The 25,671-nt window shown below is 51.3% G+C and overlaps 1 protein-coding gene across 3 annotated transcripts in view; it reads right to left on the bottom strand.

Annotated features, from left to right (window-relative positions):
• The window catches only part of ADCY5 (adenylate cyclase 5), a 151,001-nt gene that overhangs the window by 60,794 nt on the left and 64,536 nt on the right, over positions 1 to 25,671 (bottom strand). For 2 of the 3 annotated variants that reach the window (XM_079767088.1, XM_079767090.1), the window contains exon 2: positions 1,794 to 1,943. In XM_079767088.1, the coding sequence (XP_079623214.1) occupies positions 1,794 to 1,943 (150 nt within the window). Of the gene's footprint in view, positions 1 to 1,793; positions 1,944 to 18,371; positions 18,431 to 25,671 lie in introns of those variants that run through there. The other variant, XM_079767089.1, reaches the window with a different exon arrangement.

Raw genomic sequence — 25,671 nt, 5'->3', positions numbered from 1 at the left:
GCTGGCCCAAATAAAACCCTCCTATGCCGCTTGCAGGATCAGCCCACGCCCCAGCCAGGCCTCGAGGTCTCCAGGATCTGGCTCCTGTCTCCTCTCCACCCCATGCTCCCCTCCCAGCACCCCCTGAACTGAAACCTGCACTCTGCTCCAGAGAGAGGAAACCAAGCTTCTGGTGGCTTGTGCACACAGCCCCTCAGCGAGAATGACCATCCTCACACACAGGCTCACTGCCTCCCCAGGAGAGGGTCCTGGCTCGGCTGTCAGCATCCCCTCCCCACCTGGGCCTTCCTTAGAGCCCTGATCGCTCTGCATTTCAATGACCTACGAAGGGTGTCTCCTTCAGTGTGAGCAATGAGACACCTCCCTGGGATGGAGTTGTGTCCTGTTCCCCTCCACGGCCCCCAGCCAAACACTGGGGGACTGGTGAGGGATGCTGCTCCCTGTGGTTGGCCTGGTCTCTCCAGGCGCCCGTGAGCATGGCCACTGAAGGCCATCTCGCCTTTACCGAACTCTCAGCGAACAGTCACTGGTGATGGAAACACAAACTAAAGGATGAGTCTGTGAAAATATCGGATGGCTGGGAGAACGTGAGCTACAAATCGTGTAGTCATCAACTCTGCTGATGACTTCTTCAGAAGCTGAGGGTCAGGAGGAGTGGGCAGAAGGCGGCCGGGGAATCATGCCAAGTCCCTGGTCATGCAGCACCTGGGAGAGTCACCCTTTCTGTAGCAGGCGAGACTGAGAGCAGCTGGGATCTGCTGTGTGATCTACACCTCCCAGCCCGTAGCTCGGGTGGAACATGGTGTTGCAAACCTATTTTCTCCCCCAGGTCCCTATGGATTTGCTGGAATGCCCGCCTGGCCAGGGCCAGAGCAAGTAAACCACGTGAGCTGTGAAGTGCAGATTTTCCTAGAGAAGGGCAGGTGCAGAGTGAGAGGGACAGTCCCTAACGTGGAAGGCGAAGGACGGTGGCCTGCTCCAGGAGAGGTGCTGGGCCGGAAACTGGGGTGAGAGAAGGATTTTGAGGCATGCAGGGGCTTGGGAGTGAGTGGGGTGCAGAGGTGAGGTAAGCTTGTCAAGGAGACAGTGGGACCTCTCAGGGACACCACCAGGCCCCAATTTCCTTCAAGAGGCAGGACCAGGAGCCTGACCAGGCCGGGGAGTACATGGAGCAAGCCAGGTCTCCCACTAGACAGCAGGAGCTGGGACTTGGCGAGACGCAGGCTGGAGGGAAGCTGACACAGGTGGTGACTGAGGAGGGGGCGGGGCTGCGGAGACACTGCGGAGCTTTATCCCCTTGCTCAGCTGTCTGGATGTCACCAGCCCGTATCCCTGTAACTCCCCTAGGATACAGCCAGACAGTCAGAGACTCCCTCACGTTGCGGTAAAACTGCTGTGCACTCGGGGCCCACAGCACGCACTCCTGCCGGCCAGGGAGTGCTGACACTCTCACAATCCACCTCATCAGCCTCTGGTGAAGTGGGGCGGGGGGGGGGGGGGGAGGAGGAGGAGGGCGCCTCCCTGCAGCCAGACCTGGGCTGCCCGGCTTATTTGCAAAACCCCAGGGGGGCACTGAAGAGGCTCTGGGCCAGCACTGGGGTAGAGCCCTTCCTCCAGTCTCTCCTAGAGCATCCCCACAGAGCCAGGAATGTGGGCGCCCTCCAGGAGAAACATTCCCGGGCTGGGCCCCCACCCAGGGAGGTGGGGCTGGGCAGCTGTTGGAGCACAGCTGGTGGGGAGGTCAGTCCCGAGTCTGCTCCCTGCCAGCTGTGCAGAGGCAGGCGCTCACTCACCTGCTGCTGGTTCTCCCGCTGAGAGTGGAGTCGCGCCTGGATGCACTCCCGGGTCTCCTGGAAGGCCTGTCTCTGGGAGACCTCGGCCGGGTAGTGGGTGCAGACGCCCACGATGTTGGTGCAGGAGAAAATGAGGACATTGGAGACAAGCTGCAGAGGGAGAGATGAGGAGGGACACCATGCTCAGGCCTGGAGCCGACACCAGTCATTAGAGCCCCAACCCTGACCCTTCCAGCCCCGAGCACGAGGCTCCCAGGCCCCATCTTAGCAAACACACACCTAGCTGCCAGCAGACAAATGCCAAGGAAGCTGGGAGCAGCCAGGCATCGTCGGTCAGGCTCTCTGATGTCCTCAGAGCCCACAGCCTGGCTGGCCTGTGATGGAGTATGGCCCTAGGGACACCGAGTCACTGAGTGAGCACACTAAACGTGTCCATAACACCAAAGGTGGAAAGGTTGGGTGCCCTGGGGATTCTGTGACTGACTGGGTGTGTGCTGGGGGTAGCAGGCGCCTGCAAGGAAGGCTCCATGAGGGTGGCGGGGTTCAGTTTTGGGAAGTGTGATAGCGTCCAGCACGAACAAAGGGCTGCCCTTTTGCAGAGAAGCCCTAGCTTATTCCTCCCCAGGGATCAGCGGCATTGAAACAAGTACTGACGCTCACCATGAGCTCCCAGCACTGTGCTAATGAGAGAAGGAAAAGGTCCTGGTGATCAGTGCCCACAGGGGTCTCGTCTCCTCTCCCTAGGCTTCCATTCTTTCTCTGCACCAGCACCAAGGCCCCCGGCACCCACCACACCGGCTGGCGAGCACCCACCATCACCCCTCCTCCCCCCCCCCCCCCCCCCCCCGCCCCTCACCGATGCCCTTCTCTGTGCTGCCTGGGATGTGCATGTGGAAAAATACCACTGCCCCTCGGGTCACAGAGACAAGGTTGGAATTCTTTTGAAAAGATTATTGACTGAAAAGCTACGGGGAAACAAAACACAACACAACCCACAAAAGCCAGTTGACACAGTACATTTTAGATACCGACAAAGGTGCTGTTTAGCCAAGATTTATTTTGGCAGGTTCAGCTCCTGCGGTATCTGGGTAAGCTGTCCTGGTCCTGCCCTCTCCTCAGGCCACACAAATGCTTAGACTTCTAGGCCTCCGACAATTTAATGTCAGACTCAACTGCAGAAGGACAGCCCAGGCCGGCCCTGCACCTTCCACTGTGGCTCCTGTGACCTCGGGAGCCCTGCCTCGGCCCCTAGTCCTCTTGTCCATTTCGATCTCAAAAGACTTCCTCTGGGCACCAGCCGCCTGGCAGTGACCCAGCAGACCGCCCCCCACACTCTTCTCCCAGCGGCCTCTTTGTCTCTAGGACAGAGGTCCTGCTTTGACTCAGGGCTGTGTTGTGCCTGAAGGCTTTCCCCACCCCGGCTCTGAGGTGGTCCAGACCATGCGGGGTCCTCAGCCAGCCCAGGCCTGGAGGCCGTGTGGACTCCACGCTGGATGCGGTGCCACCTCTCGGTCCATGAACAGGAAGGGACTGTCTCCTTCCCATCTCAAAGCCTTGCTCTCTCCTCGGCTGCACAATAAATTCTGGTTTTCTGGCCAAAGGATACCTCCCAGGTACCGTCAGGGAAGGGGCAAACTCAGATTACCAACTCTGCTGATGACCCACAGCCCGCACAACCCACCCCAAGCCCCAACCACCCCAGAATCCTATCATCATCTTATGTAAACACTAGAGGCCCGGCGCACGAAATTCGTGCTCGGGTATGGTCCCTAGGCCTGGCCTGCGATCAGGGCCATCTTCCTCAGCTGCCCACAGCTGTCCCTGCCCCCTGCCGCCACCCACCCCCAGTTTCCCGTTCGCCATTGGTGAACGGTGCCTGATGGCCAGGGGAAGGGACCAAGAGGTCAGCTGTTCCCGCCCGCGCACCAGCCCTGCCCCCTCAGCGGGCGGCCATCAGGCGATAGGAGACTGCTGGCCAGGGAAAGGGACCAAGAGGGGGTCAGTGCCCCTCATAGTGACTGGTCCAGCGGTCATTCTGGCCATTCTGCTGTGAGGGTCAATTTGTATATTACCCTTTTATTATATAGGATGTGGCAGAAAACCCAGTCTACTCATCACAGGAAAGAAGACCCCTGCTCTACAGAAGCTGACATTCTAAACGAGGAGATAAGTAGTCAAGACTGGGAATGAAGGACTGGCAAGAGGAAGCATAAACGGACTCACACCAGAGCAGGATGGTTAAGAGGGAATGAGGGGTACTGAGAGACCTGTGGGCAGGCCTGGGGCACACTGGGCCTGGGTTAGAGATATGTTTGGGGAGGCTGACCCGCATGGGGAAGGGCCTCCCTGGAGAGGGTACCCAGGAAGAGCCCCTCAGACCAGGGAGGAGACTGCCCAGGAAGGGGCCGTGTCTGCAGTATTAACCCATGCCTCTGGAAGGCACCAGGGACCACTGAGGGAGGACTAAGAGAAAATGAGATGAAGAGGTGAAGGCTGAAGGTACAGGTGGCAGGGAATTCCAAAGAATGCTCTAGTTAGGAGACATCTTTTGAAAGGAGAGAGGAAGGTGCCAGGTGACAAAAACAGGAGTGAGATATAATAGGGGAAAAGTAAAAGCACTTCCCTTAAAATCAGGAACAAGACAGGGAGGTCCACTTTCACCACTCCTACTGAACCTAGTACTGGAATCAGCCACAGCACTCAGGCAAGAAGAAATAAAGGGCATCCAAACTGGGACGGAAGGACTGACACTGTCATTATTTGCAGATGACATGATACTGTATATAGAGAACCCTGAAGATTCCACCAAAAGTCTAATAGGACTGATAAATGAATTCAGTAAAGTAGCAGGATACAGAATAAATATTCAGAAGTTGGTTGCATTTTTATACACCAATAATGAGCTATCAAAAAGAGAAACTAAGAAAACAATCCCATTTACAATTGCATCCTAAAAAAATAAAACTAAAAAATCTGGGAATAAATTTAACCAAGGAGGTAAAAGCCCTGTACTTGAGAAATTGTAAGTACTGAAGTAAGAAAATGAAACAAATAAATGACAGCATATATAGTGCTCATGGATAGAAAGAATTAACATCATTAAAAATCCTATACTACCCCAAAGCAATCTATAGATTTCACACAATTCCTATCATAATATCAATAGCGTATTTCACAGAACTAGAACAAATACTAATCCAAAAATCTATATGAAACCACAAAAGACCCCAGTAACCACAGCAATCTTAAGAAAGAAGAACAAAGTTGAAGGTATCATGCTACCTGATAATCAAACTGTACTACAAAGCTATAGCAATCAAAATAGCATGGCCCTGGCATAAAAGCAGATATACAGACCAATGGCACAGAATAGAGAGCCCAGAAATAAACCCACACCTATATGATCAGTAATGTTTGACAAAGGCGGCAAGACATATAAGGGCGGGGAAAAGCAGGTTTACAGCTATGACTATGCAAAACACAGTCCTATTCTTGTATTATTATTTATTGTATTATTTTTCCATATGGACAATTGTAAACCTACTTTTCCCCCAACATGTACAATAGGGTAAAGACAATCTTATCAATAAATGGTGTTGGGTAAATTGGACAGATACATGCGGGGAAAAAAATGAAACTAGACCACCATCTTACATCATATACAAAATATACAAGAATAAACTCAAAATGGATTAAAGGCTTAAATGTAAAACTTGAAAGCATAAAACTCCTAGAAGAAAACACAGGCAGTAAAATCTCTGACATTTCTCTTAGCAATATTTTTTCTGATAGTTCAAAAGAATATATGCACCCTTATGTTCACTGCAGTGTTATTTACAATAACTAAGACTGGAAGCTGCCCAAGTGCCCATCAACAGGTGAGTGGATAAAAAAGCTGTGGTGCATGTATACAATGGATACTACTCGGCCATAAAAATAGAAGAAAATCTTACCATTTGTGAGAGTATGAATGGAGAGAATTATGCTAAGTGAAATAAGCCAGTCAGAGGAAGACAAATCCATATGATTTCACTTATATGTGGAATCTAATGAACAATATACACTGAGTGGCCAGATTATTATGATCTCTGAACGCATAATAATCTGGCCACTCAGTGTGTGTGTGTGTGTGTGTGTGTGTGTATATATATATATATATATATATATTAGAGGCCCAGTGCATGAATTCGTGCATGGGTGGAGTCCTGCCACCCTGGCCAGGGGAGGGGACATGGACGGTTGGCCGGCCTGCCTGTTGGTCAAACTCCTGGTTGAGGGGACAATTTGCATATTAGCCTTTCATTATATAGGATATACACTGAGTGGCCAGATTATTATGTGTTCAGAGATCATAATAATCTGGCCACTCAGTGTAAATAAACAAACAGACTCATAGCTACAAGGAACAGACTGATGGTTGCCAGAGAGGAGGAGGTTTGGGGGACTGGGTAAAAAATGTGAAGGGATTGAGAAGTACATATTGGTAGTTACAAGAGAGTCATGGAAATGTAAAGTACAGCAGAAGGGAATATAGTCCATAATACTGTAATAACTATGTATGGTGCCCAGAGGATACTGGAAATATTGGGGGGAACATTTTGTCTAGCCACTATGCTGTGCACCTGAAACTAATACAAAATAATATTGAATGCAAGCTCTAATTGAAAAACTTAAAAAAAAACATTTTAAAAAGAAAGTAAAAGACAACCAACAGAATTGAATTATCTGCAAATCATATACCACACCTTTATTTTTGACAAGTATATAAAGGCAACTAAATGGAGAAAGGATAATCTTTTCAATATATGATGCCAGAACAATTGGATATCCATATGATCAACTCAAGTCTCATAAAATATGCAAAAATTTCCTACTAATGGTTTATAGGCTTAAATGTAAAACCTGAAACTATTAAACTTCCTGAAGAAAATATAAGACTTTGGGTTAGGCAAAAAAAAAAAAAATAATTATACATAACAGCAAAATCATGATCCATAAAAGGGGAGAAACTGATAAATTAGACTTCATCAAAATGAAGAACATTTGCCTTCAAAAGGCACTGTTAAGATAATGAAAAGATGAGCCACAGATTGGAGAAATTACTTCTAAATCATATATTTGATTAAAAAAAAGATTTGTGCCTAGACTTCATAAAGTACTCCCAAAATTCAACAATAAGAAAACAAACAACCCACTTTTTAAAAGAGCAAAAGATTTTTTGAGTCGACAATTCACGAAAGAAGATAGAGGGATGACAAATAAGCACATTGGAAGATGCTCAAAATCATTAGTTATTAGGGAAATGCAAAAACAATGAGGTATTACTAAACACTATCAGAAAGGCTAAAAAAAATAAAATTTACAAATTAAAAAATAAAATAAAAAAGAACTGCTAGAGCTCTCACACCTTGCTAGAAGGAATGAAAAATGGTCCAGCTTCTTCGGAAAACTGTGTTGATTTCTCATAAAGTTGAACATACACTCGCATTATGACCAGCAACCTCACGCCTAGGTATTTGCCAAAATGAAAAGTGATGTTCACACAAAAAACTGTGCAGGCATGTGTATAAAATGGAACCATCTAGTAATAACCCACAGCCATGATTTTTAACTGGTGTGCAGCAAGAATTTTTTAAGTGACTACCATACCTGTTTGTTTGTTTTTTAATTGATTTCATAATGGAAGGGAGAGGGAGAGAGAGATAGAAACATCAATGATGAGAGAGAATCACTGATCGGCGGCTTCCTACACGCCCCCTACTGGGAATTGAGCCCACAACCCAGGCATGTGCCCTTACCTGGCTCATGGGTTGATGCTGAACCACTGAGCCACTCTGGCTGGGTGCCGCAAGAAATTTTAAAACATGCAATACCTGACTATTTAGTCAGGGGCATTGACCTTTTTCCCCTTAGACTGTCAAATAAAAAAATGACAATAGCCAACACAATAGCCATACAGTATAAATGAACAAAACCATACCTATTTTTTTGTCAGATCGGCAAAAAATACATGTTTTGGTGTGCCCCAGAACTTTAGTAATTGGTTTATGTGTGCCGTGAGATGAAAAAGGTTGAAAATTGCTGACATACATCATGGACGAGTCTCAAATGCGCTCTGCTGAGCGAAAGAAACCACACTCAGAAGGCTCCATACCGTACGACTCCGTTTACTTTGCGTTCTGGAAAAGGCAAAACTGCAGACTGAGAACAGATCAGTCGTTGGCAGGGCGAGAGGATGACTACAGGGGCAGCAGGAGCAAGTCTTTCTGGGCAATGAAACTGTTCCATATCTTGGTTGTATTGGTGGTTGCACATCTTTATGCCTTTGTTAAACCCACAGAACTATACACCAGAGAGGGTGATTCTACTATATGTAAATTATACTTTAATAATTAAAAACAAAAACAAAACAGGAGAAAGATCCAGGGGGGACTCAGAGAGAGAATGTGAGGAATCGGCCGGACAGAGAAAGGGCAGTCTTTCCTCTCTCTGAGGCCAGACAGAGGGGCCAGAGTCTATTTTGAGACATGACCCCCAAGGTAATTATCAACTGGCCGCTGCAGCATCTTGGCACTAATCCTCCAGGCCTCTCCTGCTGTAATCTGACTCCTCCTACAGCCAGAAGGCAAACAGCAACAGACAGTGAGAAACCAGGTAAAATGATGCGCTGTAACCCAAGAGGGGTCCAAATGGCTTTGCTCAGCTTAGTATGTTTGCCTCAGTGTTCCTCTCTCTCATGCACTCAGCACAAAACGGGCGGAGCAAGGAGAGGGGTCTTGGCAAGGACGTTGGGAAGGGTGATTTCAGCAAATTGGGCCTGAGAGTGAAAAAGTAAGAGATTACGATGTCAACCACACACACACACACACACACACACACACACACACACACACACACACGTCACCCACCAAAAGAGCAGGAATCTATGCATGGAATCCTGAGAGATGCTAAGGCCCCTGCTCAGATAACTGATGCTGTGAATGGGGAGGAGGCATCAGGGACATCTGACTGAGCTCTGCTTACAGCCTTCTAGAAGGCGTTTGTAGCTTAAAAATGATCTCACGCCTTGGGCACAGGGTCCAAAATCTGACCAGTTCTCTTCCCCACTAAAATCAGTGACCAATTACTGACCCCCTTCCTATGCCCCACGAGGCAGACACAGTAAAACTATAAACCCTGTCCCGGGTAAAAGATTTCATTAGTAAATCATCACAGGGATCATTCACAGCAGCAGGTGGAAAGGCCTCATTAAGGGTTCGCTGGCTTTCCCTGTGCCAACCCCACGGGACATATCTCCTCACATGGAACACGTGTGAGAAGAAGAGATACCTACATTATCCTGCGTGGGGTAACGGGAGACCTGACGACACAGGAACCTCAGCTCTGGGAGTCAGCAGCCTCAGCAGTTGCTTTTAACACAGGCCCTGCAGATGGTTTGGGTCCAGGTGGTCCCGGGACCACAGCAGGAGCAACCCCACTGGAGGGGAATGTTTGGAATTTCAGTCTCTGAGTGGAAACCCAGGGGAGATGCCAATGAATATTTACCGTTCGGGTTGGCATTTCTAAACTCCCAGCACTTCAGAAACCCAATCTCCGGCTGCCTGCAGGCTGCAGGTTTGATTTGGCCACGAGAGAAGTCACAGTGCTCGGTTTCTGCAGCGTCTCCCCCACAAAGGCTGAAACCAACCCCAGCAGCCGGCCTCCGGCACTGCCGCCATTGCTGCCTCTTTCTTCTCTCTGAGTTTCCAGGGGGCTCCACGGCCCTCTGCCACAGGCTTGCTACTTGCTGGTCCTGGGAAAGGGGCAAGGCAGATTGGACTGAGGAAGGAGCAAGCAGGTCTGGAGTAGAAAGAAATGGGTTGGGGCAGACGCTCCTGCAAGTGGCTATTTTTCGTGGCTTCTGCTCTGGGACAAGCCAGCTGGCCCCTCGCAGTGTGGTTCACAGGTGTGTCTGGTGGTGGTGGTGCCCAGGAGGTAGGGAATCAGAATCCCCCCAGAGAGCTAGAGTTAGTGATAGGGGGACAAGATGTTCAGTTACATTTGAATTTCAGATAAACAAAAACTAATTTTTTTTTTTTTTTTTTTAGTATTAGTATGTCCCATGCAATACTGGGGCATACTTACGTATCCTATATAATAAAACCCTAACATGCAAACCAACTGAAAGGCGGAACAACCGCTCACTGTGACGTGCACTGACCACCAGGGGGCAGATGCTCCTGTATTGAGTGTCTGCCCCAACCTCCCAGCCTCCCCACTCTGCCCCCCCGCCCCCCCGCCCCCCCCCCCCGCCAGAGGGAGGCAACCAGCAGTGGCGATCAGGGGGCAGGGCCAGCCAGCAAGCGCCCCGCAGTCACCTCCTGCAAACCAGCAGCCGGACATCCCCGAGGGTGCAGGCTGGGCTGAGGGATCCCCCTCCCCGTGCATGAATTTTGTGCACCTGGCCTCTAGTACTAAATAATTATTTGTTGTTAATCTGAAATTCAAATTTAACTGGGCAACCGCATTTTAATTGGCATCGCTACCTTTTCAAACCTGGCCTCCCCACGCTGACAACCCCTCCTGTTGGCCGGGCCCCAGCACACTAAGGTGAGCCAGCTCCCACGCCTCCCTTCTCCCTCTTCCACTCTCCGTGCTCCTGCACAGACAGACTCCGGCGCCTCCTCTTCACTTCAGAGTTGAAGTCACCTCAGGTGCGTGCAAGCCAAAGCTAGGATCTGATCTTCCAAGCCCACCCACCTGGCCACAGGGCTGGACCAGCTCCCCACTCCTCTGAGTGTTAGGAAGGGAGGGGGCCCCAGCCTAATGGCAGGCACAGCCCCTTCTGGTCTAGTCCTTTTTCTGTTTACAAACGCAAAACCAGCAACCAAATGAGACCCAAACAAAAGGAGCTGACGACCTGTCAAGGGTCCTGCCGCCTGGCCCAGATTCATCTTCTCTACACAGTGGTGGTGGAGACCTCGGTGGAATCCCATTAAGATAAAAAAGAAAATAGATCAAGGAAGGATCATCTTAAATTACATCCTCTTAGAAGGCACGCTGGCACGGTGTCTCACATGATGTACCATGCTCAATTAGGTACAAAATGGCTTTTAAAAATATTACATAGTTTTAACTTGAAAGAAAAAATCATAGTGACATCTCTTTAAAATTTTCCCTTGACAAAGAATGAAGACTGCTGTATGCTTTTTTGGTGATCAAGGCCGTATTCTCTCTCCTCGGGGGCTTCTGAGATGAGGTCCTGCTTTGCGGAGATGGCTGGTCTATCCACGGCTCTAGGCCAACAGGATGGGCTCTCTGCTCTCTCCATTCCTACCAGGTCCTGCCCGGATGGCAACCCTCCTCTCCATTCCAGCTGGGATCTAGCTGCTCGTGGCTTATCTCTCCTGCTCCAGGATTCTCTATGCTCATTACCTTCTGTCAGAGATCCTCATATCCTTTTACATCCTAACACTTTCCTGCTCAAAAGCCCGCCATGACTCCCTATGAACAGTAAGATAAAGCCCAAACTCCTGGGCTGGCATCAAGCTCTACGGTTCTTATCATGGGCCACATTCCTCTTCCCATCTCCTACCCCAACTATACAGGCTACTCCCTGCCTCTGGAAAACACCAATCTACAATAGGATTCTACAAGTGTGATGTGTATTCAATACAATTTTGCTGTTACTAAAATCAGAGCATGAAATATTAGCAAATTAGTAAATAGCACCTGCTTAGTACATTTTTAGGAAAGACAAAATAGGCTAACGTGAAGAAAGACAAGTGTCCAGGAAGGGTTGGGTACAGCAACTCACAGTCTTCAAACACTTCCACATGTAACATTTCACTGCATCCTCCTCGAATCCTCAGAAGTAAGTTGGGTGGTTTCACCCTCTTTTGCTGATGAGGAAACTGAGGCTCCAGGTAGGAGCCCCATCCAGGGTTACACAGCGAGGCAGCCGCAGAACTGAATCTCAGATTCTCATTCTAAGTTCAGAGCTGGTCCTACCCTACTGCACAAAGTTGTTATTTATCCCAACTTAATTTAGGTCCACTTTTGTTTTATTCTATTTACCAGAGGCCCGGTGCATGAAAATTCATGCACTGGAGGGGGGGGGGGGGTCCCTCAGCCCAGCCTGCTCCCTCTCACAGTCTGGGAGCCCTCAGGGGTGGAAGGCGACCCGGCAATCAAGGGAAGGCAACGCCCCCATCACACCTCTGCTGCCACCATTGCCGGCAGCACAAGCCTCAGCCGGCCCTGGTTACCTGTGCCTCAGTCCGGCCCTGGGAGGTTGGGCAGCTACCATCCGAGGCTTGCCTTCGCCTTGGGCTGGCCCTGGGTGGCTGGGGGGCTGAGGGGACTGGGGGACTCCGTAGGCAGGTGCATGCCTGTTGCCCTGGCAGGGCTGAGGGGACTGGGCGCCGCCATGTTGTGGCTATGAGCACCGCCATCTTTGAGGGTGTGGCAGTCAATTAGCATATTCCCTCTTTATTAGATAGGATTATTTATTTTAAATTGTTATTGATTTCAGAGAGGGAGAGAGATAGAAACGATGAGAGAGAACCATCGATCAGCTGCCTCCTACACATCCCCTACTGGGGACTGAACCTACAACCTGGGCATGTGCCCCAACCAGGAATCGAACCGTGACCTTGTGGTCTATAGATTGACGCTCAATCACTGAGCACATCGGCGGGGCTGTTTTATTCTACTTAGTAAGGAAACACTCAACTTTCACCCTCAACAGAGGTACTCCAGGCCTTCTTCAGAGATCCTGGTCACATAAAACGCTGCTGATTAGGGGCCCAGGCCCAGCCACTGCTCACACACCCTCTCTCCTAGGGACTCACTGCAGAGGTGAGAAAGGCCCACCACCAGTCTCGGGAGGCCATGCCGTACCCCAGTAGAGTTTCCCTTAATTATTTTTTTAAATTGAGATGTAATTCATATACCATAAAATTCACTCTTTTAATGATTCAGTAGTTTTTAGCATATCCTCAAGGTTATGTAACCTTCATCACTATCTAATTCTAGAACATTTTCAACATCCCAAAAAGAAACTCCACAACCATTAATCACCAATCATTTTCCACCTCCACCCCAACCCCTAGCTCCTGTCAACCACTAATTTCCTTTCTGTCTGGATGGATTTGCCTGTTCTGTCCATTTCATATCAGTGGAATCATATAATAGGTAGCCTTCTGCTACTATTTTCACTTCGACTAATACTTTCAAGGTTCATCTCTGTTGTAGCATGTGTCAGTACTTTCTTCCTTTTCATGGCAAATAATATTCCACAGCATGGATATACCTAATTTTGTGTATCCATTCATCAGTTATGGACATTTGGGTTGTGTCTACGTTTTGGCTCTTGTGAATACTGTTACCATGAGCACTGATGTATATTTTCAATTCTCTGGGTATATACCTAGGAGTAGAATTGCTAGACATTAAGGACTGAATGTGTTCCCTTCCCCCCATTCATATGTTAAAATCCTCACCTCCAATGTAATGACATTAGGAGGTGGGGCTTTGGAGAGGGGACTGGGTGGGGCCCTCAGGAATGGGATTAGCACCCTTATAAAAGACCCCACAGAGCTCTCTCACTCTCCTCCCACCAAGTGAGGACACGTGAGAAGATGGCCCTATAATCCAGGAAATGGGCCCTCACCAGACACAGAATCTGTGAGTACCCTGAGCTTGGCCTTTACAGAACTGTGAGAGATAAATGTTTAAGCTGCCCAGCCTATAGAATTATGTCATAGCAGCCTGAAGGGTCTAAGACCCTGGAGCACACGGTAGCTCTATCTTAGACATTTTGAAGACCTACCAAACTATTTCCCAAGTGGCTGCACCATCTTATACTCCGACCAGCCATGTAGGAGGGTTCTCATTCCCCATATCATCCCCAACACCTGTTTTTGTCTGTCTTTTTATTACAGCCATCCTCCTGGGAGTGAAGTGGTATCTCACTGTCGTTTCGACTTCCTTACATTTTAAAGCAAATAGTGATAATAACATGTGAGACAGTTTAATCTGAAACTCAAACAGCTATGCCTTAAGAGAGAAATGATCACAATGTGCACTTTATCATTGTCATCATGGTTACTTATTCTTAGGAAGACCCAGACCTGTGTCCGCTCCCAGGAGTGAAACAAAAGCTTTCACATAATGGTACTTACTTGAACAGAGTATCCTCTTAACTCATTGATTGAGAAGCCAGTGTGGAGCACTGTGGTGGGGACTAGGAAACCCCAACCCTGAAGCATTTTATAATTTAACAAGAAATAAATGAAATTTTAAAGAAATAATGTAGATGAATAAGCTTTTCAAAGAAGAAAAACTAAAAACAACTTACAAACATGTGATATGAAAAAATGTGAAACCTCACTAGTAAGCAATGAAATACAAATGAAAACAATATTTTGCCTATTAAACTAGCAAAGCTTTTTTTCATGGTGATAATAATGTTGGCAAGAATGCAACAGAAGAGTCACCTCCTGCACCATCCGTGGGGGTGTGAGTTGGCACAACCCTTCTGGAAAGCAATTTAGCAACACACATAAACAGCCTGGAACATGGTCATCCTCTGGGACCCAAGAGGTCAGCCCCTCCCAGGACTCGGCTACGGAAGCTCAGGGGACTGGGCGGGGCTTTCTAGCCAAGGATGATTAGAAAAGTTTAAAATGAGGAACAGCCAGATGTTCACTGGAGGACAGCTGAACAAATTATGGGGCTTCAACACCCTGAAAGATGTGGAGGTCTTTAAAATGTTTTATTTGAAGAAGATCTGATATCATGAGAAATTTTTCGAAATATAATGTCAAGTGGAAGAAAAGGAGAATATGGAATTGTATATTCAGCAGGATCCCAATCTACATATTTATATACATAGAAAATAGGTAGCCTTCTGTGTGTGTTTGTGTGTGTGTGTAAAATCAGTGGCAGAATGTCTCTAAGCGGTGAGCTTTTAAGTATTTACTTTTTTCTTTAGATTATTGAATACTTTTCAACTCTTCTATCATATGTATTACTCTCAAAAGAGAAAAATGATACATTTGTGTTAAAAAAAAATATGCTCTTACTCTGAGCATGGCAGACTGAAGGAACTTCTTATCTCACAGAAGAGATAAGATGAGAATTCAAGTGCCTCCAAAACCAAGCAGAATAAATCAAATGAGAAAAGTAGTCAAACCAGGAAGGAAGTCATGTCCGGACAGCGGGGACTAGAAAGGCGTCACGAGAGGCGCTGGAGGAGGACTGCAGCGTGGGCGCCCGCCGCGGGCAGCCTGCATTACAGTGCGGGCACTGAGGCCGCAGAAAGAACAGGAATAAAGGGGCGGAGGGAGGAGAGTGCAAGGATGTCGGTGGGAACCAGGAAGTCAGCGCCACTGGAACAGAGCAAGCCGGGGAACTGGCCGGAGGTGAGGTGGGGTACACGACTGGATCACGGAGAACAGGCGTGTCAGGGAAAGGGGCTGGCACGTGACCCAGGAGGCATTAAAATCTCTTGGAGACTACATTTCCAAGAATAAAAAGGGTATTAATTTTTCCATTTATAAACTATGCATCCATTAGAGAAAATTTCAAAATCATAGGTGGGAAAATCAATGTACCACCCAAAGACAACCAGTGTTAAAGGATCGATTCCTCTTTTTTCTTTGTTTTTCTCTCTCTTCCTTTTAATCTCCTGGAGGGTGTTGGTTTTTTGCTTTCATGAAGCTGTGGTCTTGCTGTTGATGTAATGTGGCAGCCCGCTTTGTTCGCTTAACATTACATGTAGGTATGCTCCCCTGTTATCGCGACTCCCAATGCCGCACGCTTCCAAGGAGGAAATGTGAGCAGAGCTGCGCTTCGGAAGATTAATGTGACAGCCGGGAAGGAGGCAGCGGAGGGGAAGGTGCCGGAGGTAGAGAGACAGGAGGAGAGCTGGGGAAGTGCCACTGATGAGGAGGACCAGGGCCTGAGGAAGGCTGGGGTCCTGCAAAGCGGAGGGGAGCAGTGCTGGGGACGGCGCAGCCGGGCATCCGAGGGAGGGAGTCTCGGCGGGAGGGAAGGGCTTTGGTTCTTAATCCATGCAGGGAGTCCAGGGAGGGGCTGGCTTTGGGGTGAGTGGAACGAGTAAGGCACACGGTGTCATAAAAGCTAAATGAGCCCTAGCCAGTTTGGCTCAGTGGATAGAGTGTCGGCCTGCGGACTGAAGGGTCCTGGGTTCAATTCTGGTCAAGGGCATGTACCTCGGTTACAGGCTCGATCCCTAGCCCTGGTTGGGACCCATGAGGGAGGCAACCAATTGATGTGTCTCTCACATCGATGTTTCTCTCCCTCGGTCTCTCCCCTTCCCTTCTACTCTCTCTAAAAATCAATGGAAAAAATATCCTTGGGTGAGGATTAACAACAACAACAAAAAGCTAAAAGAAAGGGAGAAATTCAAGGAAGATCTGGAGAGCCAACAGTCAGGGGCTGTGGGAGAGGCTGAAAAGATACACATGAATTAAAGAGTGTCAGGGGCCCCACAGATGGCCTTCGAGAGAGATTAGGTAGAAGAGGAGTCCAGCTGCAAGGGGCTCAGTCATACACAGCAGTGAGGGGGACCGTGAGTGGAGGTGCCTCTCCGGACGCTTGGGAGCAACCATGGTTACAGCTTGAATGGACACAGCACAGAGTGGAGGGAAAGGCAGGCAAACTTGATTTGCCCAGAGGCAGAGGGAGGGAGGACTAGCAGGGAAAGGAGAGCAGGACTCCGGGGAACTGCAGGACAGTGCGTCCTCGGGGCAGCCCCAGCCGCGCGTGGCTGTGGGCACTGGAAGTGTGGCTGGTCTGAACTGAGACGACCTGTGAGTGTAAAACAGAGCGTGAAGTAGTGTTTTATGTTAATTGCACGCCGAAATGACGTTCTGCCTATACGGGGTGAAAGCAAATATATTGTTAACATTGTTTTTGTGTTCATTGTTGGCTATTGGAAAAGTTAAAATGCTGTAGGTGGCTCTTACTGTGATTCTATTGCTGTGGGACAAAGGGAGGCAGGGCAGAAGGACAGTGGACAAGGGGCAGACCACAGGCTGACCTGCAGAGTATCCAAGTGGTGCTTTGGAAAACGCGACAACTGATGAATTGACCCAGAGCCCCACCTTCGGGCCACAGAGATACTGGCCTCGTCGTGGACCCCAGAGAGTCATTTCCCAAAGGCTCAGGTTCACCAGCTGCGGCTCAGAGCCCCCTTGGGATGGTACAACCCACAGCAGCCGCTCCCTCTGGCTTTTGGAAGCGTGAAATGTGGAGGCAGAAATGCGACGGGAGTGTTTGGGGGCTGAGCCTGAACCCCAAGGGAAGAGATGTTCTTGGATGGGAGCTTGGGGGATTTAGGGAAAGTGTATGAATTTTACAGCAGGGATAAGGGGCAGACCACGGGGAATGAATGACTGTCTGGCTGCAGCACAGGACAGAGAAAGAAAGGAATGGGACTTAGGAGGCTGCGTTCTCATTTTGTATTTGGAAAAGAAAAACGGCCGTAGGTTCTAGGCAAGTCACTTTTCCTGTGTGGACCTCAGCCTCCTCATCCATAAAACCGGAAAGGCACAAGGTGATGGCCAAGGTCTCTGCTACCTGGGGCAGTCCCTGGAGTGGCCACATCCTGGGTCTTTGGCTGCTCAGGCAGGACAAGAGTCCTGAGCATACCACTAGGAACAGAGGTACCACTTACAGAATTTTCCGAGAAACCTCTGATTTCAAATATTCTGTCCCCTGTTCTCCTGAAATGCAATGGAACGCTGAACCTAGCAACATATAAACGGTACCTTTAAGACTGCCGGTCACACCTGGAAGTCATGCAAAAGTCTTCCGTCTGACCCACGCAGATCCGTGGGGAATCCCAGAGGAAGCCGGAGTCCTTCAGGATCTCTGCCAGCAACACCCCCACTCGCCCATCCCCCAAGGTGTAGGGATCACACGGACCAAGCAGAGTGGAAACGCTGATCCAGTCCCACACAAACCAAGGACAGCAGTGGGGGCAGAGGGGACGGGGTGACAGAGGCTGGCTCGGTGAGAGGACTTGGAAAGGCTTTCTAGGGAAGCGGGATGGTGGCTGGCCCACCCGGGAAGTGCTTCCCAGGCAGTTCTCTGGCCTCTGGGGTAAGGGAGGGTTTGCTTTGTGGCCTGGCGAGAAGTTCTGTGGGCTACAAGTTTATTTATAATCTGAGTGCAAATGAAGTTTCTCTCCTCCAAAAACCTCATCTCGGAGAACAATTATCCAGCCCCCTCCTCGCGCAGTTCCCCCACCCTCCGCTGCTTCCTCCCGCTTCCAGGAACGGCAGACAGGCTTTCATTGTTCTAGGTGAGCAGTGGTGACAGCTGAGGATGATGTGGGCTGTGTAGGTGGAGGGAAGGGGCTGACAAAATGCTGGAATCGGATTCAGGGGGAGGGAAAAGCACCCCCCTTCCGCCCCCCACCAAACACTGAGTTCTGGTTCCCCCTACACAGGTGAAATGTGGCTTTCCTCCTGCCTGCCCCACCCATTACCCTTCACCCACCCCCGCCTCCGCCCAAAAAGAAACTTGACAGAGAAAGTGAAACTGCCACGAAGCCGCTTACCTAACCTGGACTGGAGGGGCTGTGTCTATTTGTGTGGCAGGCGGACCGACCGGGCACCCTGGGGCTCGGGACAAGGCCGATTCTGGGACTCCAGAGGTTGCCTGGAGAGAGAGGCAGGTGGGAAGAGGCGCTGTGCTGGGAGTCAGGGAACCCTGGCGCTCACCTTGTGACTCTGGACTCGTCACATAACCTCAATGGCCTGGTCTCTGGAATGGAGCTCAGGACACCTGCTAATAAGACACAGATGCAGACACCATCCAGGTGTAGAGCAATCAGGTTGGGGCTGGCAATGTCCTAATCGGCTTGGAGGGGTGGGAAGGAGATGAAAGCCCCGGGGACTGGCCATGCCTCCTTTGCTCACTATTCCGTCCTCCTCCTCCTCTGGGACAGAGGCTGATACGCAGCAGCACCAAGCAATGCTGCATAAACGAGTAAGTGGATGAAAAGGGAGTTGAGGGATGCAGGGCGCTTTCCAGGCCTTGACCATCCCAGCTCACATCAGAAGGCAGTCCCAGACCCCCAGCAGCCTTTGCCTCTGACCCTGAGCATCAAGCGAAGGCGGGAGAGGGGGTTGCAGGACACCCGTCCACGGGAATGCCCAGGTCTGCGTCAGAATTAAACGAAACACATGTGGAACCAAGAAAGATGGACAAATGAATGTGCAACAAACGGCCACGGCCACCAGGGCCTCGCAGATGGTGTCATTCAGAGATGGGCCATGAGACAAGTCCATGTGTCTCTGTGAGTGGGGTGCACAGCTCTGTTGGGCTGGGAACTGAGGCCTGGGCACTTGGTGAGTCCCTTACTGGCTGGCTGACCTGGAGCACATCACTAGGAAATCCCGGACGTATGAGGAAAAAGGAGATGAGGTGCAAATGAGGCTCCTGGAGAGGCTAAGTGAAGAGCGAAGGGATGCAGGCGCTTTCCTCGCTTTCCTCGAGTACAGCAGGGCCAGCCCTTCTCCTCAGAGGCTGGGCCACCTGGCAAGTCCTTTGGGTCCCCTGTGAAATGGAAGGATCTGCCCCCACGGCTCTCAGCTGCCTCTCAAGGGCCCTGCCCTCTGGGGCTCTGGGAGACTTCTCTGTGATGTGACTCAGCCTCTCAGAGGGGAAATCAAGAGTTGGCCCCAGTCTACTCACTCCCGCTGTCCTGCTAACGAAGGAAGGCTGGGTGACCAGGGCTGGCACCAAGGTCAAAGGCCCAACTCTTGGGGTTCGAGGAGTTGGAGTTGAGTCTTCCCCAGGGCCAGTGGAGACATGGCCTGGGTGCCTAGGAGTGAGCCATTCAACGCCACCATAACTGGGGCAAGTCTATAAAATCACCCAGTGGGAAGCAGGCTGCAATGTGCATTTGCAGTCTGACCCTCCCTGCACACTGCTGCCCCCAGACACACAGTCCCACTTGAGGTCCAGCTGGTGGACTGTGCAGCCTCCCATGCCACCACCTCTCACCACATGCCTTTAGAGGAGATCATTGAGATGAACCTTTTTATTTAAAACATTTCTAAAGGCTGTGGCAGAGACTGCTAGTTGTCCACCTGAATTCATTCTCCCCTTCTTCCAAAACAACGCACAGTATAGCCGGGCACATGGCCCCCCACAGGGAGTGTTTCCCAGCCAACCTGCTGCTAGGTGCAGTCATGTGATGCGCTCAGGCCAAAGGGGTGTGAATGAAGCAGATGCGTGCACCATCCACGTCTCCTCCCTTTGCACCCTCAGACAAGCCCCTTGCCCTACCTGGACCAGCACCTTTTTCCCTTTCTTCTGCGCTGGAATATGGATAGGTCCAAACTCAGTTCTGACTATACAGATGAGGATAATGTCCTTGTGGGGGGAGGAGGCAACCCCAGGGAACTGAAGCCAGGTCACTTTGGGATTATTACCTGAGAGAGGAATAAACTCTCATCTTGGTAAAGCCACTGTACTTCAGTGTCTCTTTGTCACACGGCTCAGCCTGTACCCTAACTAACATACCTGCCAATGGCAGACGTTTCTAGATCTGAGCCTCCTGTGGCAGCCGAATCCATCTTCCTACTCCTTTCCCAACACTTGCTCCGGTGCAGAAGGGAGAAGGCACAGCACGCAGAGCGCACACGAGGAGGGAAGGCAGGCAGGATGGGGCTGGGAGTGTGAAAATGGGAAGACCGCTTCAAAACGAGTGACGGTTCCCGAGCCAGTGGTCCTGACAAGAGCTGGGCCTGAGCCCAACACCAGACAAGAGACAGAGCAGACAGAGTGGCTGGGTTCTCAAGGGCGGAAGGAAGTATAGTGGCCGCCTCCACAAGTGGGGGGACACGGGGGTGGGGAGAAGGAGCCTCTGCATGCACTCCAGGAGACGGAGCCTGTTGTGGGGGGAAACATGGGAACCTGGGCCAGAACATGGGACCCATGGGAAGACCTGGGTTTGGGTCTCCGCTCAGTTACTTATTAGATGAGTGGTGTTGACTCAGTAAACTCACCTTAGTCAGCCTCAGATTTGTCTCCTATAAAATAGGGTTGATACCATCTACTTCTCCAGGACTGATGATTAGTTAAGTAGGGCAATGATATAAAGTGTCACCAAAGCAATTATTCTTCCACCGCCTATCTAGGTTCAGATATAGTGAAAGCAAGAAACTGAGAACCCCACCAATCTATCCCCAGTGCCTGAGGGGAGTGGGGAGGACAAGAACACCAGGCGGTATTTGACAAGTGTCCTGTGGCACCCGGAACAGCGCTGGAAGCCTTTCCCAGGGCATCTCCCAGAGAAAGTGACACGTGACCAGACCCACGAGGTTCTGGTTTGGAGCCTCGGGGCACAGTGCACAGGCAGCGGGCCCCCTCACGCAGGCCTGGAGGGCCAGGCAGGGGCTGGGGGTGAGGCTCCTTGTGGGCGGAGTCCCAGGGCTCTCCCCAGGAGGGGCAGAGGCCTCCAAAGATGGGGCCACCCAGGCTGGAGAGGGGGCTCCTTTCCTCTGCCCCGTGGCCTTGGCAGGCTCTTGCCTGGAGGTGACAGGCCCTCACTGGGGAGTCCACAAGCCCTTCAACCTAAAAGCAGGGCGGGGAGAGGCATTCGGGAGCCTCTGCCTCAGAAGTGAAAGCAAAGACCGAAGCTTCTCAGAGGCCCCATCTGAGCCTTTGTTTCTGTCTGTGGGCCCCTCAGCACTCCAGCAGCAAAGCGCAGGGAAGCACGAGGTGCTTCGCCTCAGCAGCAGCTGCTCCTCAGCTGGATTTTGGGGGGAGAGTGAGGGGTTTTCAAGAGGCTCCATGAGGCAGCCAAGTCCCTGAGGTCTGTGGTGAGACTAGAAGGAGGGCTTGGGGCTCCCTGCCCAGCAGCCCCCTCTTGTCCTTGGGCTCTTTCTCCTCCTTCTTTTTCACAACCCAAGTTCCTTTCTTTCTTTGAAAAATTATTTGAGTTGGTGGAGGCAAGTGAACTCCAAGTCAGCCCTGGCCTGGCCCAGGGGCTGCATGATAGGCACATCACGCAGACTCTCCCAACCCGCCTGGCCAGAAGCCTTGTCTTCTCCTGAATGCTGAGCTCCCGTGCCAGCCCAACGCCTCTTCTCTCGCCTCAGTTTATCCCCATGTTCTCTGCTAGACCACGGGCCCCTCATAGTTCCAGCTCTCACACCCACCCCGCCCCAGCCCCGCTGTGGCGAGTCCTCCTCACTCCCCCCAAAACTGAGGAGCAGCACCTCTGCTCTGACCCTGAACACAGGCAGGGAGGGCACTTCCCAGGAACGCCCGTAGGCTCCAGGGCAGCATCATGATGGCTGTGAGGCAGGATGTCGACCCTGAATGGCACCCCCACCCTGAGAGGGCCCAGGTGAGAGGAGCCAGCATCTGGGGGAAGCAGGGTCCCTCCCAGGGTTCAGAGGTGGATGGAAAGAGCCCAGGCCAACAACACCAGATGCTCCCCATTCCCCGGCCACGTGCATGTGCCTGGGATGACTGAGCGTGAGAACGCGAGAGGAGAGGGACACAGCAGCCAGCCTCCCACCACCCAGAGCCATTGCCCCACACCAGCAGGGAGGGCAGGAAGGCTCGTGGGGGGCAGCAGAACCACTCCTGACAGTCCGTGTGGTCCAAGATCTGCACCAAGGGAGCCGCGGTGCGAAGGATGCCCGAGGTGTGCCCTGTGTAGCCCCCTATCCGAAGCAGACGATCACTTCCCCACTCCATCCGCTGTGCAGGTCTGAACGATGGTTAACCGGGCTTTCTTGAAGAGGGCCCCACTCCAGCAGAAGGCAGAGCCTGGCGAAGCCGCCTTGGCCCCAGCAACCTGAACCCCAACAAGCAGAGGAGAGGGCAGAGGGGCTCAGAAAGGCGGGCACTGTGACACGCGGCAGCCGGGTCTCTCCTGGTCGGTGAACATCCTCCACCACTCTGGGAATTACCCACAACAAACTGCTGCCCAGGTCAGCCAGGTAGCTCTCTGGGTGCAGGGACCACACCTCATGGAGCCTCAGCACCCCACAGCGCCTAAATGTTTGGTGAGCAGGGGGGCGGGCAAACATGTCAAGGAATGGCAGGCCTGTCTTAACCACGGCCATTCCAGGCGGCCTATATGAACCTGAGGAGCACAGACTGACCTGACCTCAGCATGAGCCCAAAACAACTGAGAGGAAGTCCGCTACAAATCACACAGTGCATTCCAAACCAAATGTATTCGAGCCCTCACCGGTATGGCTCAGTGGATAGAGCGTCGGCCTGCGGACTGAAAGGTCCCAGGTTCGATTCCGGTCGAGGGCACGTACCTTGGTTGCAGGCACATCCCCAGTGGGGAGTGTGCAGGAGGCAGCTGATCGATGTCTCTCTCTCATCGATGTTTCTAACTCTCTATCCCTCTCCCTTCCTCTCTGTAAAAAATCAATTTAAAATATTTTTTAAAATGTATTCGAAATCCTCTCCGTTTGGCATCAGCCTCGCCGCTGGCTTCCTAGCTGCACGCAGTAACTGGATTGGCCGACACCCAGAGGGAGGGAGGTCTTTCTTGGAGGCAACCAGTGTCAGCTGAGCTGCTCCGGGGGGCAGGCAGGACCGGAGGATATGAGCTGAGGGGGGTCAAATTCTCCCCACTCCATCCCCACGGCCTCCGGGCAGTGACTCCCGGTCCTGAGGGCCCTGGGGAGTGGAGGCAGAGGTCTTTGTGAGCACCTCAAGTGCTAGCACAAGCCGCGTACACCAAACCGCACTGTCCAAACAAGCCCGCTGCCGGCACTCACAGGGCCGGGCCGGCTTTCATCACCGACACTTGCGGAGCGGTGGAATTTGGCCAACAGGCCAGGAGCTCCCAGGTAGCAGAGGATCAGGCCTGAGGGATCACAGGCCCGGGCTGGAGTCCAACCCCATTGCTACGGCACGGTCACTTAGGAACCTTAGCACACCTCTCTTGACCTTTTTCTTCCTATAAAATCAAGATCGGATTCCCTATATTTGCTAGAGAAGTTTCTACTGGTCATTATGGTCAACTCCCAACTCTCCACGTTAAGGGAGTCCAATCAGGAGGTAGCTGGCCCCGTGAGACGTGCTAGAGGCATGGAAGCATGGCCCCTGCGCTCAGGGCTCTCACAGTTAAGGAGAGAGCACAGGAGAAACATGCCAATAGGTGATGAAGAGCAAGAGGTCAAGGTGCAGACTGCAACTGCCTCCTGGGCCACAGAGGCCAAGACAGGCTGCGGCAGGGGCGAGGTTTGGGCGGGGAGCTGAGTAGGGTTTGAATGGGGAGGGGAAATCGTCAGGTGGAAGCCACAGTCCTCGGGAAAATCATGGCACGGCTAGGACAATGGAGAGGCCTCCCAGGAGAATCAGAGAGTGACAGGTGATAACACTGCATCTCCCCGTGGCCCAGATGGTAAACCACTGCCCACCAGGCTGGGAAGCCTGGCTTGGTATCACAAGCAATAATGAGCCACTGCAGGCTGGTGAGGGAGGGAGTTTTGTGATGAAATGAAATTTAATAACTGCTGCTGACTATTGAGTGCTTGCATTGTGCAGGTATAACCTCATGACAACACATGAAGTGGGTGCAATTAAAATTCCCATTTTACAGACAAAGAAAGTGTGGCATGGCAAAGATAAGCAATTTGCTCAAGACCGTATAGCTAGAAAGTGGCTAACCACTATGAAACACTGTCCCCAAGGAGGAAGAATCATCTGTCTGTAGTTTCAAAGAATGGAGATGGCCCAACGGAGGCTGGGTCTGAAAAACGGGAATATTGTTGCATTAGGGACATGAGGATGGGATGGGCTGGAAAGGGGAGATGACTCCAAGAGATTCCATGAGGGAAGTATTGACAAAATTTGGGACTGACCCACCCCAAGCCCAGGGAGAATCGAATGTTCAGAAAACCCCTGACAGATGGAAAAGCTGAGAGGGGACCAATGATGGGGCAGACGATGAGTTCTGACTGAGGAGTAGGGAGTCACCCATAGGATGGACACCATCCTGTCTCCTGTTAAGGAGCCTCACACGCAGCCTAACCTTCACCTGCAGCCAGGTCTTCACAGGGTGCCCCCAGGGGACTGCAGCCCCCCCCTCTCAGCCCCTCCACAGGCCCCATCTCCCAATGACGCCTCCACCCCCAACCCCAACCCCTTCTCCAGGGGCAGCACATCTGTTCCCAGGGGAAATGGAAGGACCTGGTTAGTGTCTGTTCACTGCCACAGAGTCCCCAAAGCGGGGGGACTTACTATTTCCAAGTCTGCGTGTGAAAGCTCGCACGCGTGTGTCAAGATCCTGCAGATATAAACAGCTCCGCCTCTGAGAAGGAAGCACATTCTCATTTTTCCTCGGTGGACGACAAACAGAGACAAACCAGGTGCTAAGCTTTCCCAGGGGCCGCCAGGAATCTCGGCCAAAAGGGCTCTCCACAGTCTCTTCCTGGAGACTTTGGGCCCTGATGGTCAAGGGCCAAGACATCGCCCCAACAACCCAGCCTACCCCACCTCTGGCTCAGCCACCCATCTGGGAAAGGCCCCTCTGTTGCTAGTTTCTAGAGCAATCTAAAGCACGAAGGATACTGACAACCCAAGGTCAGCAGGCACCATCTTGCTGTCCTGACAAAGAACATCTGCAGCTGAGAGTTTCTCCAAGAATGCGTGAGGGGTCAGAGGGACCAGAGTCCTCCACGGGCCAGCCATTCTAAGGGCTGATTTCATCCTCAGTGTTTACTGAGGTCCCACTGTGTGCTGGACACTGAGGTCCCACTGTGTGCTGGCCAGGGGCCTCACAGGGCAGATGAGTCTCTGGGAGGCTGGGCAGGGGTGACCCCAAAGGCCTCATTTAGCCCCAAGAAGCAAACATCTTGTTCATCTGCCAGGGTCT

This window comes from Cnephaeus nilssonii (genome assembly GCF_951640355.1).
Source record: "Cnephaeus nilssonii genome assembly, chromosome: 3".
Classification (NCBI taxonomy): Eukaryota; Metazoa; Chordata; class Mammalia; order Chiroptera; family Vespertilionidae; genus Cnephaeus; species Cnephaeus nilssonii.
The sequence above is the reverse complement of the archived record's forward strand: the minus strand, read 5'-3'. Positions and strand labels throughout refer to the sequence as shown.